This window comes from Vipera ursinii (assembly GCF_947247035.1).
Source record: "Vipera ursinii genome assembly, chromosome: 4".
Classification (NCBI taxonomy): domain Eukaryota; kingdom Metazoa; phylum Chordata; class Lepidosauria; order Squamata; family Viperidae; genus Vipera; species Vipera ursinii.
The window spans coordinates 66576008-66596077 of NC_139514.1; the positions used below are offsets into that span (position 1 = coordinate 66576008).

Sequence of the window (20070 nt, forward strand, 5' to 3'; positions counted from 1 at the left end):
AAGATTTGTGTCTCTGGACAATAATAAATTTGCTTTGTCAACTGTGACATTCACACATCTTCCATGATGCAACCCACCTTCTACCTCTATTTCAGGCATGTCAAACTGCCGGCCTGTGGGCTGGATGTACCATACTGAAACTGCGCCCACCCCATTGCCAGCAATGGGGAAAAAGTTACAATATGTTACGTGATGTCATGTGACATTGCGAGTTTGATATGCCTGCTCTATTTGATGAAAAAGAATAAAATAATTGCTATTTCCCCCAGTATCTTTAGACCAATATTGAATGAAACTTGTTTTTATGGAGAATTATATTGTCACTGCTATTCAAATTGCACCATTGGATTTTTAATTTAGTTTGTCCAGAATTTTTTAAACGATTTGTGTACAAACTACTTTTGAAGTCTATTTTACTTTTGAAATATTGTATGCACTGCAGTGCTTCTATAATGATTTATTAATTGTTTGCCAAGAATATTGTACCAGTCATAATTATTGCTTTGTTTTTAATTTCTATAGTTGTTTTCAATTTATAATTTAGATAGAATATATTTATGAGGGTTTTTTGCTTCCATCATTATTCTTTCTGTCTCTCCATCATAACAGCTAAAATGTTTCACATCATTAACTGGATATACTCCTTGTAAATTTATGGCATCAGATGAAGGTGGATTTGTCAGTAGTTACCAACAACAAAGGGCAGAATTGAAATATGGCTCTTCCTAATTTATAATAGACCCCATGGTCTTATTCACTATAGTCCAGTAATTCTTGACTTTGTCAGGAGAGACATGCCTAAGTTAAATTCAGCTAAACAACTGGCATGCATGTATGACAGCTCAATGTAGTTATCCTTTGTATAGCTTAAAAGTTAATAAGTAGAGACTTGACTTAAAATGTTTTTATCGTTTGTACTATACTATGGTATTTGAAAAGATGGCATTCTGAATAGTTTTACGATTCTAGATTAAAGCAGTTTTTGCAATCGTTGCAAGCCTTTTATGCAGAATCTCACAAAACCTGAATTTAATTTTTTCAGTAATTTTTATATCTATTTAAAATATTTTTGATATTTCAAAAGCAGTAATTCTATTTTTACATTGCTTTTTGAATAGAGAATTTTGCTAAGCAATACATATTGATGAATTCATATGCATATGATGCTACTAAACTTAATTTGGATTAAATGTATTCTGCTATGCTTATAAAGACCAATGGCAAATGTATTAGGGTAAAATGCTTTTTATTCTAATACATTAAATCTTTTATAAAAAGAGGAGTGGGGGTAAATTTAAGCATCATGAACATACAATGTAACTTTTTTATTTTTGTAGCAATAACATTTCTTTGGAGAAGCTTCCAAATCCTCTAAAAACAGATTTGGGAGGAGGGGAAAAGTTGGTTCTGCTTAATTTGTTGATAGACAAGCAGAATTGTTGTGTGTTATGTGCAAAAAGGAAACAAGTATATCCCAATGCTTCGCTAATTTGCACAGAAATTATACTTCAGGTGTTTATTGACCGTTAAAAATATTCAGAAAGAATACACGGTTTGCTTTGCTGAATGGCATAATCTGAACAAAGTTTTGGCTTTTATTTCCTCAGAAATGCAAACAGTGAAATTATAATTACTTATAAGCTTGTTCTTTTACTAACAAAACTTTAATGCAGCAAGATTAAAAATTATTCCTCTCTTCATTTCTGCTATTACTTCAATTTTCCTATCCTTTCTTTTTGTTCTGCTATCCTTTTCTTTCATTCTGCTGTCAGGAAAGTCTGCCTTTGAAGGGTCAATTCTGTATAAAGAGGGACCGACAAAGATTGAGAGCTGCAGACGCTATAACAGTGAGTTAATTAACAAAAAAAGGAGAGAATGCTAAGCTAAGGCTGCTCTTTGAATGTGTCTGTTTTCATCTGCCAATGAAAGAATGTCCATCCATTGTGCACTGGAGTCTTGGCTACTTGCATAGTTGTCTGTGAGATGCAGCCATTTCGTTTGCAGTCCACAGCACATGTCTTTTGAAAATGAATGTAATCTATGTACATGGGCAAAACAATTTGCAATATTGGGAATCACCCCTAAAATATAGTGCTCAGCTAGATATTTTGATTTCAATCAATATCAATCAATCAGTTTATTATTACAGCCATAGGCCAACACATAAAATTAAACATTTAAATAAAACAGAACTAAACCCAACCGAACACAAGAAGGCATAGCAATATATTACAATTAATGATGTAATCAATGAGTGTCCAAAGTCTGCCTAGTTCAGGGGTGTCAAACTCAATTTCATTGAGGGCCGCATCAGCATTGCGATTGCCCTCAGGGGGCCGGGTGGGTGTGGCCAGGGTGGGTGTGGCCTACTGGGTGGGTGTGGCTAGAGTGCATATGGCCTGCTGGGTGGGCATGGCCAGCTCTACATCGTTCGCATCAAGGGTGCCTATGGGGGCCTGGGCAGGAGTGGGACAGATCTGAGGGTCTCTGGCGGAAGGAGGGTCTCTGGGCCAGCGCCAAGGCAGTGGGGGCCGTTCCCTCACTGCTTCCAGAATGGCTTCGCGGGCCACATGAAACCACTTCGCGGGCCAGATCCGGCCCCCGGGCCTTGTGTTTAACATGTCTGGCCTAGTTTTACAGACAGCATAACAAAACCTATCTACCTTCAGAGACACCGAGTCATACTGACCTGACAATAAAAATACATTGAGTATGGTCTAATAATAAATAAAAACATGCAATAAAATTAATTATAAAAAATTATTAAAAACATCTAAAATATTTATTTATGTTTCTGGTGAATCCCCAGGGCTGCTGTGCAGAATCTGCCGTGAACACTGCCTGCTCTTCCTTAAGCAGCCACTGTAGATAAATACTTTCCGAACAACAGGGTACCTATTGATTATGGGGAGGATATAGTTTTTCTGAATACCTCTATATAAGGAACATAAAAAGTATATGTCCAATGGTCTCCACCTCTCCTGAGCCAAAGGAGCAGAGTCTTTCAGACAATGGTGTCTTTTTATACCTGCTGTACAGTTCAGCCGATGGAAACACATGGCACCTTGCGAGTGAAAATGCTTTCCGGTGGTTTACTGACTCCAACTGACTATGATAACAGGCAGGTGTAACGACATATCTAATAGAGTCTGGAGCCAAAAGCAATGGAGCTAAACTAAGTCTACCCTTTGTTGCAAAATTTGTTTTGCTTGGTTGTAGTCCAATTTGAGTATTGAGGCTAAAGAGAAGCCTAGTTTGGCAAGGTTGGACTTGACTGCCTTGATCCATGAAGAAGAGAATTTATCTTGGAGGATTAATGGAGCAAGGCCTTGTGGAAAGCAATTAAGCCCTAGCCAAATATTTAAGGAAGCTATACAGATTCTTGCTTCAACTTTTATCAATCCTGTCTCCAGGCGCAGAAGTGCATTTGGGACACAACGCGGCATCGGGAGAATTATTCTAATAAATTTGGATTGAATTCTTTCTAATGATGTGAAACACGAAGCTGAGGACCCGAGCAGGGTCCCGTAGAGAAGCTGTGCTAATGACTTGGCCAGAAAGAGCTTAATTGCAGCTGGAACCTAGTATCCTCCCTTTGTGTGAAAAAACTTAAGGATGACGTTCGCTGATCATTGGCCAGAGGCAGTCTCATATTCTCCATGTGCTTTTCATGAGCTAGTGGCATGGATGACTACCTCTATGTACTTAAAGGCCAACTGGAGTCCTGGAGAGGATCACATCATTATATGCATAAAGCAGCAGGGCAGTGCTTCGGTCACCTATTTTTTGGAGATGGTAATTTGGTTTATCTAGCAATTTTACCATGTTATTTATATAAAAATTGAAAAGCAAGTGGGCCAAAATGCACCCTGTTTAACCCTTTTGAATTTCAACTGACCTCAAGAGGGACCCTTGCATATTGCACTTCACCTTGAGGGATGTTTTAGTATGTAAGACATGTAACAGATGAAGGAGTCTGTGATCAATTGAAGCAGCTTCCAGCTTCTCCCATAGCTTAGTCCTTGTAACCATATCAAAAGCTGCCTTGAGATCTATAAGGGCAGCATATAATGATACAGGTCTCTTTGATACATATTTTTCAATCAAATGATGAAGAACTAAGCACTGATCTATAGTGCCTCTCCCCTCTCTAAACCCGACTTGTTCTTCAGCAATCAGGTTCTCAAGATCCAGCCATTCCTTTTAATTTATCTTGGAGGTGTTTGGTGTAGAGTTTGCCAATTATATTTAGCAGACTTATTGGTCTGTAATTGGCAGGGCCATCTCTCTTTCCCTTTTTATAAATTGGGACCACAATTGCCAAGCCCCAATCCTCCAGAACATGGCTGGTGGAGTCAATATACTGTAGGTGAATAGCGCTGCCAGAACAGGTATCCACCACTCCATATTGTTCTTTAGTAATTCAGCTGAAATGGAGTCTGTTCCTGGAGCCTTCCCAATGCTGAGTTGGCCCATGAGGGATTTAATTTCAGACTCTGAAACTGGAGGGCACTCAGGTAAATCCTTCATTGTATACCTTGTATTTCACTGGAGGGATCTTCATACATTCTCCAAAAATGAAATTCCCAAGTTATAGGAGATATATGGCAGTCTAATGGATTATAAATTCTTTCAGAGTGGCAAGCTATTAGATGCCAGAATAAAGGAGAGATCTTTTGCTTTGCTGCCACAATGAACTGTTCCCAGGAAAACCTCTTGTCTTGTCTCTTCTTGAGTACAATCAATTGCTTAAATTGTTTTTTGAGTGTAACTGTTTAAGCATTGCTTTATTGGCATAGCCAGTCTCACTTTTATACTCCTTGTATGCCAAGTTAAGAGCTTTCTTGGCTTCTACACAGTCCTTATCAAACCAAGGTTTACAGGCGATGCAGGGCATCTTAACTGAGAAATTTCGGTCATGTGTTAGTAGTGGTTGTAGCTCATAAACTAAGCTTTTATTTAGAAAGTCATATGAGGGAGGTGCTGGTTTTTGTAGGAACCTCCAATGGTGGGTATTGATGATATTTCATAAATAATGTATAATCATCTGGTCCCAATCTAGCATTAAAGTCTCCCCCTAGTAGGACCCTGACATTTGGATGACCCACGAGTGGTTTATTAATGTTGTGTTCCAACTCCAGCCATACAGCAGTGGTTTCAGCTTTTCTTAGTGAAGGAGGGAGATAAACATCAAAAGCAGGACCGAGTCCCACTTGAGAAGAAAGTCCATAGCCGTATGTTTTAAAGGGTAATAAGTGTGGGCTCTGCTCTCAAGTTAGTAGAAATAAATATACCCAGCCCTCCTTTCAGTCTCCCTGGGCTTCTGCCTGGCCTTGCTTCTAGCTTATATGAATGATAGCCATTTAGCAGGAGATCATCAACAGTCCAAGTCTCTTGCACCAATGTAATATCCTTATCTATCAGAGAATCAGAGTAATTAAGGCTTCTAAATCGATACCACCCAGCTACATTCCACAACATGATGTTTAAAATGTTTTTCTTACATTGGCCTTCATATAGTCAGTTCGTGATCTCAGTAGGGGCACCTGTTGGAACATAGTTATAATAATTGTTATTTGATGCATTTAACCAAGAATTAGGCAAGATTTGTGAGACTATGAGTACATCATCCATAACAGCAGAGGTAGCCCCACCATTTATGTGGGGGAAGGAAGCATGCCTCTGTCTCTGCCTCTGTTTGCCAGCTAATAGCTGGAGCAGAGAGTCTTCACCTTTCTCAGCAGAATCCCCATCTAGAATCCCTGTAGATTTATGTCCATTTATGGGGAGGTACAGTTGGGGTTTCATCTTGTGAGGAGATACTAAAGGCACTTTTGACTCAAGTGAAGGTGAAAGATGGGTTGTATCCTTAGAGTCTGCATGCTTAGAAGGTGCTAAACACTGAACCAGTTTTCTATCAGGATCTGAGTAAGTCAGTGCAGTTATCCCACTGTCAGCCTAAGTAACAATACTTTTTTTAACTTTTGAGGAAATGGTAGGTGGTTGGATGGCTATATTGCCACAAGTCTGAGCATTTGGTGAAGCCAAATTAAATAGAGTCTTTGTTATAGATTTATCAATGCTTCTTCTAAATCATCCAGTCTCTGAATATTGGTAGCTTGCTCAGGTTCTGTCAATATACCGATAAAGTCTATCAACATTTCTTCTGGAATGCCCTCAGCAGATTCAGTAACTGTGGGTAACTCAGTTTGTGGATCACTTCTCTGCTTTCTCAAGGTCGATTCAGCTGCCACTGCTTCAAGCTTATCAGTATGAGGTCTGTTGCCGCTTGAATTTAAAGCAATAGTTCCCTGATGGAGAGATTGATCCAGGAGTGGGCACGCTTTCTCTGAGTAGAAGACACATATTGGAAATATTGAAAAACTGCTCAGGAAGGGCTTCATTCTAAAAAGCATTATGGGAATTATGGACTGCTTGAAAGATAACAGAATTCTCATACATTACCTTCTTGCTGGCAACCATTCTGCGTGTAATAAATCTATCAGAGTGTACTTGCAGCAGAGCAGCTGGCTCAGAGACAGCCTAACAGCTTTTCTATCCACTCCAATGCCCTCTATTCCTTCTGTTGTCGTAAATTTGCAAGGTAACCTGGTTGGTCTGCAAACTGAGGTTATAATGGTCACCTCTTGAACTGTCTGATTGAGTGTTGTTTTCTTTGTAGGTATTCTTTCCTCTCACGTTTTTAGAAGAGAGAGAAGGGCCTGTTCTAATTTCCATTTCTGTATTAGTCATCCCATGTCTATCATTAGGTGTGCTCCTTGGTCCTTCTGCAATGTTTGGGTGGCTTGTAACAAACTTGGCAAAGGACTCTTTCAAGCAGTGAATCTTATTTGTGACAGTTGATAAAAGTTTGTAGATTAAATTTACGGTTTGAGCTGTAAGCAAACATTTTCTGGAAAGGAGATCTATTTCATTCTCCCTTACTAATTTGTTACTATCTCATCCTATGCAAGAAAAGCGGGTGCAGAGTTCCAAGGAGGGGAGCTATTTTCTGTGAGAGAAGCAGAAAGTTCTATATGCTGTTTGCTTTCAGATTCAGTTTGTAAAACCCATTCCTATGAGTTACATACAGATGAGTTACTTACTGGAGCAGACTGTCTATTTGCAGCAAAATCTTCTGCTGCTTCAGTGGCTTGGAAGAACTCTGTGCTGCCGAGTGAACACACTGTCTCTTTCTCCTTTTCCCCCTTTTTCCTTCCGAGATGTGCTTCTAATTTTGGGTCTAAATTCGAATGGCATTCAAGTTTCAAATAATTTCTCAAAAGTCTTTGTCTTTTATAAAAAGTCAAATAAGGGTTAAAAGAGGTTTAAAATAGGTTAAAAATGGGTTAAAAGTAGGTTAAAATGCAAAGTTAAAAAGAGTTAAAATAAAAATAGAATAAAATAAAATAAAAACTTTTACTTTTGGAGGAGCTCTTTACAGCCTTTGCTGCCTGCCCACCATCTTGGCTTCTCCTCAATATTTTGATTTGAAAACATGCATATTGGAATGTATGTAGAAATTTAGGTCAACAGTAGAATATGTGGTTGGAGCTCAGAATATATAGGTTCAATCCCCTAAGAGTTATTTAAAGGATCTTGGGGAAAGTTTTTCGTGAAATCTTGGATAAACATTGCTAATTGAGGCATTTATAGTAATAGTATGCATAGTATTTATCTCTATATGTAGCAGCTTTGTAGTGTCCCAGAACGTTTTGGGCCTTTTACCTGGTGTAAGGGCCCAATTATCACTCCAGATAGGTGGAAAGGTCCAAAATGGGCACACACCGGCTTCAAATGAATCACCTTTTATATAATGTTGGATACTGTACGTTCATAAAAAACAACAACATGCATACATTTTCAGTAGTCATAGTAACTTAGTTCAACCAAAGCTAACAAGATATAGTAAAGCCTTTATCTCATCAATACCATTCCTGCATTAAAAGTATTGCTAACTAAGTTTGTAACTTGGTATCAGGGTCTCATCAATCCTCTTGATGAACAGACAATTCCTAAGGAAGAAGGCAGGTTTTCATCTATTGCTGCCAAGCAAAGTTAGCCAGCAGTCAAGGCGCTCTCCATTCTTTTATTCATGAGATAATGGTTATCGTTTTCTCAGGTATTAATTAAAAAGCATGATGTAAAGAACTAAAATATTGACCAGAATGATTTACTAGAGTTGCTAGGAAACATTTTTTTAAAAAATTGAGTGACTTTCCTACTTTTATCCTTATTCAAAATGCTGTTCACCATTTAAATAGTATAGTTGCTCCATGAAAATAAAACCACTTTTTCCCACAGTGTTATATCTTGGCATTTAAACCTATACCAAACATCTGTGAAGCAGAATAGGAGAAAACTGGCTTTGATCTGAAGTGGAGAAGAGGGGAATGGGATACTTTTTCATACTTTCATTTATCAAGAAACAACAGGAGGAAAAACAGCACAGTTAGAATGGAGCATTCTATTCATCTATTTTTTTTAAAAAAAAGGTTTTATGTGCTGCCTTTAAAAATAAGAATTTTTCAAGCACTTCAAAATAAAAATAAAATGAAATACATTATAAAACAGCAAGCACTTATGCTAAACAATGTAAAGTTTTTAGCATTATTAATGAATTGGAAATTAACTCTGAATCAAACTTAATTTAATTATCTGATGAATAAACCAATCTGAATTGTCTCATTTATCAAACTATAGTTTGCAATCACAAGCCATGTATTGTAGGAATAGAAACTTAGTTGAATATGGGAAAAGGGAAGTATGGTTTAGAATTACTTTTCAACTGGATAAAAGGCCATGCACTATGGTGAGTTCTGTTGAGATTTAAAAGGAAATTGGGCAGGCTTAAACATGATAAACATTAAAGAGAAGAAATAAGGAAGCTGAGACAGTGTGCAAGTGTAATATATATTCCAGAGGGGAAAACCCCTGATCCAATGAATCAGCTTGATATTTAAGACTTAGACAATATCTCTGTCACCTGACTAAATGTTGTTATCTTTTATGCTGATTAAATTAACAAAGTATCATTCAATCTTTGACAAAAGAAAAAATTCTAGGAGGTTTTGTCAGCTTCAGGGGAATATGGGGAGGAGCAGGCTGAGGCAGGCCAGGGCCTTTCAGGATTGGGATGGCTTGTAGGCAGGGAAGAACAGGGGCAGGATGACCAAAAGAGACTAAGCAGTGAACATGAGAGACAGAGCTCAGGCGATGAGCATGGACCACCCCCTCCTGGTCCTCCAGCACAGAGAGTGGAGAGAAGGCGAGAGCAGCACAGGCTGACCCAACTACATGGGAGGAGAGTACCCCTCCCCTCTCCACAAGGCACACCTGAGGACTGAGACTTAAGGAGATGCTGTAGGGAGAGGTATTTAATATTTTTTTTAATCCCATTTATATCCCGCCCTTCTCTGAAGACTCAGGGCGGCTCACAATCCAAGAACAAATCAAATGTGCTTAGCAATAGCCTTCATTTCATGTATATGCCTGCTTATTAGGGCTTTCTCCCCCCCCCCCCCCCAAATGGCATTATTACAAAGTCAGCTTATTGCCCCCAACAATCTGGGTCCTCATTTTACCTACCTTGGAAGGATGGAAGGCTGAGTCAACCTTGAGCCTGGTGGGATGCGAACCTGCAATAATTGCAGGCAGCTGGTGTTACTTAAGGAGGCATTAGCCCACTGCTCCACCAAGGCTCTTAACAACAACAACAACAATAAAAAGTTGGAAGGGACCTTGGAGGTCATCTAGTCCAACCCCCTGCTCAGGCAGGAAACCCTGTATCATTTCTCACAGATGGCTGCCCATTCTCTTCTTAAAAACTTCCAGTGTTGGAGCATTCACAGCTTCTGGAGGCAGGTTGTTCCACTGATCAATTGTTCTAACTGTCAAAAAATTTCTCCTTAGTTCTAGGTTGCTTCTCTCCTTGATTAGTTTCCATCCATTGCTTCTTGTCCTGCCTTCAGCTGCTTTGGAGAATAGCTTGACTCCCTCTTCCTTGTGGCAACCCCTGAGATATTGGAACCCTGCTATCATGTCACCCCTTGTCTGTCTCTTCATTAGACTCCAGCAACCGTTCCTTATATGTTTTAGCCTCCAAACCCCTGATCATCTTTGTTGGTCTTCTCTGTACTCTTTCTAGAGTCTCAGCATCTTTTTTACATCCTGGTGACCAAACCTGGATGCAATATTCCAAATATGGCCTTACTAAGGCATTGTAAAGTGGTATTAATACTTCACGTGATCCTGATTCTATCCCTCTGTTAATGCAGCCTAGCACTGTGTTGCCTTTTTTGGCAGCTGCAGCACACTGCTGGCTCATATTTAAGTCATTGTCCACTAGGACTCCGAGATCCCTCACACAGTTACTACTATTGAGCAAAGTACCACCTATACTATACCTGTACATTTGATTTTTCCTGCCTAAGTGTAGAACCTTACTTTTTTCACCATTGAATTTCATTTTGTTAGATAGTGCCCAGTGTTCAAGTTTGTCCAGATCCTCCTGTATCTTAAGCCTATCTTCTGGAGTATTGGCTATTCCTGCCAGCTTGGTGTCATCTGCAAATTTGATGAGTTCCCCATCTATGCCCTCGTCCAAATCGTTGATGAAGATGTTGAAGAGCACTGGGCCCAGAACAGAGCCCTAGGGCACTGTAGATGCAGTTCCATTGAGGACCACATGCTGAGTACGTCTGGTCAGCCAGCTACGAATCTATCTGGTGGTGATGCTGTCTAACCCACATTTTACTATCTTACCAAGTAGTAGGTTGTGATCTACTTTATCAAATGCCTTACTGAAGTCCAAGTAAATTAGATCCATAGCATTCCTCTGGTCCACTAACTTTGTCACCTGGTCAAAAAATGCAATAAGATTTGTCTGGCATGATCTGTTTTTAACAAACCCATGTTGGCTTTTGGTAATGACTTTGTTTGCCTCTAGGTGTTCGCTGATTCGTTGTTTGATTATCTTTTCCAAGATCTTCCCAGGTATTGGTCAGGCTGATAGGTCTGTAGTTTTCTGGATCCATTTCTTTTTCCTTTTTTGAAGATGGGCAGTACATCAGCTCTTTTCCAGTCCTCTGGTAGTTCTCCAGTGCTCCAGGATCCTTGAAAGATATAATTCAGTAGTTCTGAGATCACATATGCCAGTTCCTTCAGAACCCTGGGGTGTAATCCATCTGGTCCTGGTGATTTGAATTCATCTAGGGTGGACAGGTGCTCACTTACCATTTTCTTGGCTATGTTGTGTTTCTAATCTGTTTTTAACAGCACTGTTTTTGATAGGTTGGACTGCTTTTTCCCTATGTGTAAATAAGGATGCAAAAATGAGTTGAATAGTTCTGCTTTTTCCTTAACTTTTTTCTTGTTTTTTACATGTTGAAAGGAGGGTTTTTTTTTACTTTTGTTGCAAGCCATAGTTCATTTTGAGCCTTAGCTTTCCTCACTCCATCTTTGCAGGCTTGGGCTATTTGCTGATATTCTGCTTTAGTTATGTGCCCCTCTTTCTACTTTTTATACTTGTCCTTTTTGTCTTTCAATTTATCAGAGTTCTTTATGCAGCCATGCTGGTTTCTTTTGAAAGCTGTTATTTTTCTTCTTCGTTGGTATTGTGCTAGACTGGGCTTTTATAATTTCACTTTTCAAAATTTCTCAAGCTTCTTGAGTTGTTTTCCCTTTGAGGATTCTCATCCATGGAATCCTTCCCATGCTCTCTCTAAGTTTGTTGAAATTAGCACTGTTAAAATCCAAGACTCTAGTTTGACTGTGTTCTATTGCTTATGCTTGCATAATGTTGAATTTCAATATTGCATGGTCACTCCCCCCCCAAGATTCCTGTGGTTTCAACATCTATCATTTCATCTCTGTTAGTGAGAATTAAGTCCAATATGGCTGATCCCCTAGTTCCCTTCTCTACTTTTTGGAAGATAAAGTTGTCTGCTAGGTTTGTCAGGAATCTGTTTGATCTTCCACTTGGTGCAGAGTTTGTGTCCCAGTCGATGTCAGGGTAATTAAAGTCCCCCATTACTATTGTGATGTGCTTCCTACATACCTTACTTAACTGACTAGCAAAAAGTTCATCTATTATCTCTGTTTGGTTGGGTGGCCTGTAGTATACACCTATGGCAATGTCATTTTTTCTCCCTTTTATATTGACCCAAAGGCATTCAAACGTTGTCGGGAACAAACACTGAATTCATGGAGGGTTGTGTGCTGTTGCTGACATTGGACGTTTTCTGGACTTCTTGCTTTATTTCTTGCTTCCTGGATTAATTACCTTGTTCCTTTGCTTCCTGGACCAATTGATTTAGTCCCTTGCCCTGCTGGATCTCGTGGTTTGACAGCTGTGGTGCTCACAGCTTTGTCCTGGACTACTTGCAGCCAGAGGCTGCTGGAGGGGTGTGTGTGTGTGTGTGTGTATGTATGTGTGTGTGAGTGATCTGGGACTTGCCAGAAACATAAGAGTGTTTGGGGAACATTTGGAGCAATAAAGGGTTTGAACTGTCAGCTGACTGTGCCGTGCCCCGGGTCATCACAAGAGGAAAAAGATCAATTCTAAATTATAAGAAATAGTTTGAGATGAATAACAAAAAAACCTTTTATCTGTTTTTTTTTAAACTGGTTGTTGTGTGTTACATTATACAGAAAATGTATAATGTAATGAGCATTCACTTAGCACTCATTATTTATTTTATTTATTTTATTTTATTACATTTATATACCGCCCTTTCCCTGAGGACTCAGGGCAGGTTACAGGGAGTTAAAAAACCAGCAGTACAAAAGTTAAAACCAATTTAAAAAAGATTAAACTAACCCTGTGCAATTAAAACCCCGATTAAAAATTACTCCTCAGCCTGAGTGTTCACTTAGCACTCGTTCGAAGTTATGCGATAAGAGCACCCTAGGGTTTACAGGCAAGTCCCAAAATTATGAATGTTGCAGCACCACAGCAGTTGTTCGCCCTTATAAACGACTACAGAGGCTCTGCAACATTCACCCTATTCCCCGCCACACTCCCCCCAACTGCTTCCTCCTCCCATTTTGCCTTGCTGGACTCACGTTGCAAAAATCGTCTCTGCTGTGCTTTCTTTGCCTTTCAAGGAGAGGAGAGTTCATGGAAGCTCCTGGGTGCCATAATATTGCACGAGTTCAGAAAGCCATCCTCTTGCAGAGAATGGGTGCCTGAACTCTAGAGAGATCCCAGACCCCAGAAACAAAAAGTGTTTGCGTTGCCTGTCTCCTGCTCTCCCCCAACTCCTTTCCATTACTGCCGGAACACTTTTCACTCAGATGGAGACCTTGGGGAGACTGGAAGCTCCGTATGGCTGCAAATGGGGTGCTTTGAAACAGAGTGGAATGCTCTGTCCGTGTAAAAAGTGTTTGAGCACTTACGGGGTGCTTTGAAATGGCCATTGGAGAATTATACTAGGGCTGATGTCACGGGTGCTTTGAAGATCACACTGCTGTTAGTACAGCCACCAACTCTCCCGTGGCTGTGTGGGCAGAGCCGTGAAGGTGGTGTCTGAAACCGCCAGCCCAGAGACAATGCAGAGAGCCTGCCATCAGCCTCCAGAGCCATAAAAACCATAAAGTACAGGTGGTAAATGGGCAGTAGGCAGCGCAATGCAGTTCTAAAGGAGCTGGCAAATGTCATCTCAGAAACATTGTACCATATCTTTCAAAAATCCTGGAGCACCAGGGAACTACCAGAGGATTGGAAAAGAGTTGATGTGGTTTCCATCTTCAAAAAAGGGGGGAAAAACAGACCCAGGAAACTACAGACCACAATCAGCCTATCATCAATACCTGGGAAGATACTGGAAAAGATAATCAAAAAACAGATCTGCGAACATCTAGAAACAAAGTTATAACTAGAAGCCAGCACGGGTTTGTTAAAAACAGATCATGCCAAACCAATCTTATTTCACTCTTTGACAGGTAATTAAATTAGTAGACCAGCAAAATGCTGTGGACATAGTATACTTAGACTTCAGCAAGGCATTCGACAAAGTAGACCACAACCTACTTGTTGGAAAGCTAAAACAATGGGATAGACAGCATCACCACCAGATGGATTTTTAACTGGCGGACAAACCATACTCAACGATTAGTCCTTAATGGTACTATGTCTACATGGAGAGAAGTAAGCAGTGGGGTACCACAAGGTTCTGTCCTAGACCCAGTACTCTTCAACATTTTTATAAATGACTTAGATGAGGGAATAGAAGGGGAACTTATCAAGTTTTCAGACGATACTAAGATGGCAGGAATAGCCAGTACCCCAGATGATAGACTCAAGATCCAGATGGATCTTGACAGACTTGAACACTGGGCCCTATCTAACAAAATGAAATTCACTGTAGAGAAAAGTAAAGTCTTACACTTAGGCAAGAAAAACCAAAAGTACACATATAGATTGGGTGAAACCAGGCTTAATAGCAGTAATTGTGAAAGGGATCTCAGAGTCTTAGTGGACAATCGATTAAATATGAGCCAAAAGTGTGCAGCAGCAGCCAAAAAAGCCGATGCAATCCTAAATTCTATTAACAAAGGGATTCAGTCAAGATTATGTGAGGTACTAATACCACTCTATAAAGCCTTAGTAAGACCACATCTAGAATACTGCAACCAGTTTTGGTCTCCACACTATAAAAAAGATGTTGAGACTCTAGAAAAAGTGCAGAGAATAACAGCAAAGATGATTAGGGGACTGCAGGCTAAAATATATGAAGAACGGTTACAGGAACTGGGCATGGCTAGTCTAGCGAAGAGAAGGACCAGGAGTGACATGATAGCAGTATTCCAATATTTGAGGGGCTGTCACAGAGAGGAGGGGGTCAAACCTATTTTCCAAAGCACCTGAAGGCCAGACAAGGAATAACGGGTGAAAACTTATAAAGGAGAGATTCAGCCTAGAAATAAGGATAAATGTCCTGACATTGAGAACAATCAACCAGTGGAACAGTTTGCTTTCAGATGTTGTGGGACTTTCACCACTGGAAGCTTTCAAGAAGAGACTGGACTGCCATCTATCAGAAATGGTGTAGGATCTCCTGCTTGGGCAGAGGGTTGGACTAGATGACCTAGAAGGTCCCTTCCAACTCTGTTATTCTAATTCTAAAGGAAGGGCTCTAGTTAAACTTAGTTGCCCAATTCTCATAGCCAAATCTGGATTATGTTTCTTGTGCCTTGGGAACATCTTCATCTTCTGTATAAACTCTATGTTCAAGAAGAGACAGAATTCTTTAACAATGGCAATTCATTCCCTTGTTACCTTGATACTGGATTGTTGCAGCATTTTACGTAAGGAAGTTTGGAAGACTTATGCCTTGAGTTGATACAAAATGCAGTGATCTGTGCCTGGTGGGCGAGTGCCTTTATAGTCATATAAGATTATTTTTATAATCCCTGCATTGGCTTCTGATAGGAACAATTCAGAGTACTAGCTTTAATATATGCAGTCTTCGATCGCTTGATCTTAGGTTTTCCAGACTATCATGTTCAAGTAAAATCAACTTGTACTGTATACTTATCTTGCGAAGGGCATTAAGATCACACACATCCTCTCCAATATGAGGTTCTGAGTTGGGCTCACAAGGCAATTGTAGACTTTCTTCTAGAATAGCACACCTCCAGATATTTAGCTGGCATTTGCTCTGATGCAGTTCAAGAATGCCATGAAAACTGACTGCATAGAGCTTTAATAGGTGGCTGAAACTGTCATCATAGATATGAAGGTGTGCTGTATGGTTATTTGATTTAATTGTAAGTTTTTTTTTACTGATTTCATTATTTTTGAGTTAACTGCCAGGTATCATTCTTGAATGGTTTGTTCAGTACAATATTACATTTGTTCTTAAGCATAGTTTATTTCCATCATATATTTCTCTTTTCAGGTTTGTCAACTGTTAATCCCATGATCATATAATCATCCCAAAATTCAAGCCTTTTTGTCTTTCTGAAAATTAAGAAAAGTACAATAAATTTCTTTTTTCATAATTACAGTATATATTTCTCAGTGCTTGTTGAAGAGCAAATTCTTTCCAGATACATGGAACAAACAAATGGTCCTATACTTCTTGCTACCTTGGTCTCTGCATTCTTCCAATCATCAAGTGCAGGCTAGTCTTCACACAAACACTAAACAATTTTTCAATACATTCAATATATTCACAATATTTATTTTTCTTGAACCCTAACATTTGTAGCACTGATGTTATTTGCACAATTTGCCCTTTGAAAGTCTAAGTGATTCTCCACTTATAGTCATTCACTCTACTTTCTGAATATGCATTCAAAGTATTTTTCACTTGCTTTGATCAGCAATTCACACATGACTATAACTGGGAATATTGAAAATGCTTATTGTTGCACAGCTCTGGTAAAGGTGAGAGTATTTATTAAAGGAGAACATATATACAATGCAGTGGGTTTCTTTTCCCTTACCTTCTCTAGGAGCCAATTATAAAAGTGTTAGAATCTGAAGTGTTAGAAGTGTTAGGGTCCCTTTGTCTTCTAAAGCAGGCACCCAACAATTATTATAATAAAACTTGGTTCTTCTTTTCAGTGTCATGCTCCTTCTTCAGATTGAATCCACAACATTATCACTGAACACATTTATGTGGAATACTATAATAGGGACGCAGTGGCTCAGTGGGTTAGGATGCTGAGCTTGTTCATCAGAAGGTCGGCAGTTTGGTGGGTCGAATCCCGAGTGCCGTGTAACAGAGTGAGCACCTGTTACTCGTCCCAGCTTCTGCCAACCTAGCAGTTTGAAAACACGTAAAAATGCAAGTAGAAAAATACGGACCACTATGGTGAGAAGGTAACAGCGTTCTGTGCGCCTTTGGTGTCTAGTCATGCCGGCCACATGACCACAGAGACGTCTTCGGACAAGCGCTGGCTCTTCGGCTTTGAAACGGAGATGAGCACTGGCCCCTAGAGTCGGAATCGACTAGCACGCATCTGTGGGGGAACCTTTACCTTTACCTATAATACACATATAATTGTTTTGAGTTTGTTCTAATCAGCTTCTGCATCCTTTTTTCTTATCCTTGGCTAACACTCACTGTGTTGAGGAAAGTATATCCTTCTTTTACTGTTTCCTCCTACAGTCATTCTGCTTCCATTAAGTTCCTTCTTTTTCTTCTCCAAATTCTTTGTTGATGTTACCATTTACCATTTACACACAACTATCATCAACAGAGCCTTCATACTTTCTTATGCCCACACAATAAACCAAAGGGCTGCTTGAGAGGTTGAATGGAATTATTGTACACTCATATTTTCCAAAGCAATAATTAGCACTGTCAAATGCCCATGCCATATGCACTTTAAAATCATAAATTGGAAGTAATGTCTTAATATCACATTCTTAATGGATATGATAATTTTATTTTGTAACCAGTCAATTCTATGTACAGCAGCAAAGTGTAAAGGCATAGTTGTAAAGGGCAAAAATAAAGTTGAAAGTAGATGTCATAGTGATTCTTGAAGATGAACTACAAAAGATCAATGATCTCAGTGATGGACCTGTCTGTAACAAAAGCTGCCCTCATATCATTTCTCCCAGGAGAAACATCTTTGCATTTTCTTCCACAGTAGTAGTCCAAACATTGCCTTCAGCCTAAGGTTTCTTCTTTCCCAAACGCTACTACAGTTGCAACTCAGAACAAATCTCTTTCTCTTTAATGTAAGTACTGCAAGAGCAAGTGGAATAATACATTCTGACCTACAGAAAAATTCCCAAGAGGAATAAAACAGAATACTTAAAAAAGCACCTAAAGAATATTTGTGGTGCCACTCCAAGTTTAGTTCGAAGTGTTGTGTTCTATAGTCAAAATAAGACATGTATTTTATTTTAGGCCTTGAACAAGCAAAATCTTCACTTTGAGATTGAAATGTATTAAACTCAAAATGGCTTCATACCTTAAGTTGGGCAATATTGTTTAAGTCTACAAATTAGGAAATTTACCTATATTTTGTTAAGAACTCTATTGTTTGAACTATTTGAATATTTATAGTATCCTCATCTGAAGTCGTAAATTGTAGATTAAATAATTAGTTCTGCTTATCTAAAATCTATGTATAATCATATCCTTGATCTTAAAAATAGTTCTTCAATAAACTATCATTTTGGTTCCAAATATATTCAGGTTTAATGTTTTATACTTAATATTTTTGGACAATAGGAGTAGCAGAGGTTCAAACTGGTGTCCAAATTAAAACACTTCCTTCATTTTTTTCAATCCATGTTTATGACAAAAAAATCATATAAATCTTGAGTTTATTTACTCAGAGAATTATCTGTAATGCAGCTATCACAATAAGGTATCCTTGTGAAATTGGTTGTGATTTCTAGGCAAAACAAGCTTACTTCCTGCATTAAAAGAAATGGAACAGGTTTTTTTCACTGAGAATATTAAAGTTAATCAGATTGGTTTAATGGACAGAGAGGAATCTATTTCTGTGCAGGGATGTGGACGTACTTTTCAACAAGGTTTCCCCAGTTTAGATATTTGATTCAATATGTTGGCAGAGATAATGTTATGCAGTCCATTTGATTGCATATTTGATTGACTCCTACTTTATGTTTCTACAGTATCTGTCTTAAATAGTTTCTCTCTTAAATAATTTTTCATATTTATTGTATAATTGGCTTGTGAATTATATATATAAAGGTAAAGGTAAAGTTTCCCCCGCACATGCGTGCTAGTCGTTTCCGACTCTAGGGGCCGGTGCTCATCTCCGTTTCAAAGCCGAAGAGCCAGCGCTTGTCCGTCTCTGTGGTCATGTGGCCGGCATGACTAGACGCCAAAGGCGCACGGAACGCTGTTACCTTCCCACCGTAGTGGTTCCTATTTTTCTACTAGCATTTTTACGTGCTTTTGAACTGCTAGGTTGGCAGAAGCTGGGACGAGTAACAGGTGCTCACTCTGTTACGCGGCACTCAGGATTTGACCCGCCAAACTGCTGACCTTCTGATCGACAAGCTCAGCGTCCTAACCCACTGAGCCACTGCATCCCTTCGAATTATATATATAAAAGACCCAATATGTCGATTAGCTCAACTATATTTTTAATCATAACTGATTTAGCATTTCATTCATTTTCTGATAGATAGATATCCATTTTTTTCATTGCATGGTTATTTAAAAATGGATGTCTTTTTGTGCATTTTCTAGAGTTACCGTGTTTCCCTGAAAGTAAAAAAAAAAAAGCCCTACCTTGATTTTTGGGAGTGGGCCTAATATAAGCCCTATCCAAAAAATAAGTCCTAGTTTTGGGGCAAAGCAGACACCTAAAAATCAAGCTAGGGTGGGGGTGGGGGTGTGAAGCTGCCCCACCCACCCTGCACCCACTTACCTTGCAGCCAGGCCTCTCCTTGCCGGCCCACTTTTTCTTCTGAGGCCTCTTCTGCAGTCAGGCCTGTATTTCTCAGTCACAGGGCTTTCTGGAAGGCTTGTGCAGCCAAGAACCAAGCTATGGATTTGATCCGTAGCTCGGTTCTGCAAGACCTCAGCAGCTTAGCACCAAGCTATGGATTGAATCCATAGCTTGGTACTCGGCTGTTTAGGCCTTCTGGAAAGGCCTGACTGCAAAGTGCAGGCCCGAATGCAGCTGCAAAACTTCAGCCCCAGAAGAAGTGGACCGGCTGGGTGGGGCTGTCGGTGCCAGAGGTGAGTAAGGCCTACCCTGAAAATAAGACTTGGTGCCTCTTTTGGAGGAAGAAAAATAAGACCCAGTCTTATATTCAGGGAAACACGGTAGTATGACATATAAACAAGGTGATTCTGATAATCACTTCTGCTTATTTTGGTTAATTTCTTTAGCTTATAAAAGCTATGTGAATTTGTTCACATATTGAGATTTTTAACTGAAGCTCTCCTGTGGTTGCCCATGCTTTTGGAGTGTAACCTCTCAGAATAGTGGTTCACTATATACTAGTCAGTTGTACCCAGCTCTATTATCCTATGAAAGATCTTAGAATATAAATAAATAAAACAATTTCTCGTCTACCTCCCCTTGTATGTATATCCATATCTTATTGTATGTTCTCCATAA

At 39.4% G+C, this 20070-nt stretch overlaps 1 protein-coding gene across 3 annotated transcripts in view; it reads left to right on the forward strand.

Moving 5' to 3' along the window:
• Nucleotides 1-20070, forward strand: part of SH3KBP1 (SH3 domain containing kinase binding protein 1) — a 147477-nt gene that overhangs the window by 55510 nt on the left and 71897 nt on the right. For 2 of the 3 annotated variants that reach the window (XM_083362944.1, XM_083362946.1), the window contains exon 6: nucleotides 1773-1847. The exons of the other annotated variant lie outside the window; for it this stretch is intronic. In XM_083362944.1, the coding sequence (XP_083219070.1) occupies nucleotides 1773-1847 (75 nt within the window). The remainder of the gene's footprint in view (nucleotides 1-1772; nucleotides 1848-20070) is intronic. 3 annotated transcript variants of the gene reach the window in all.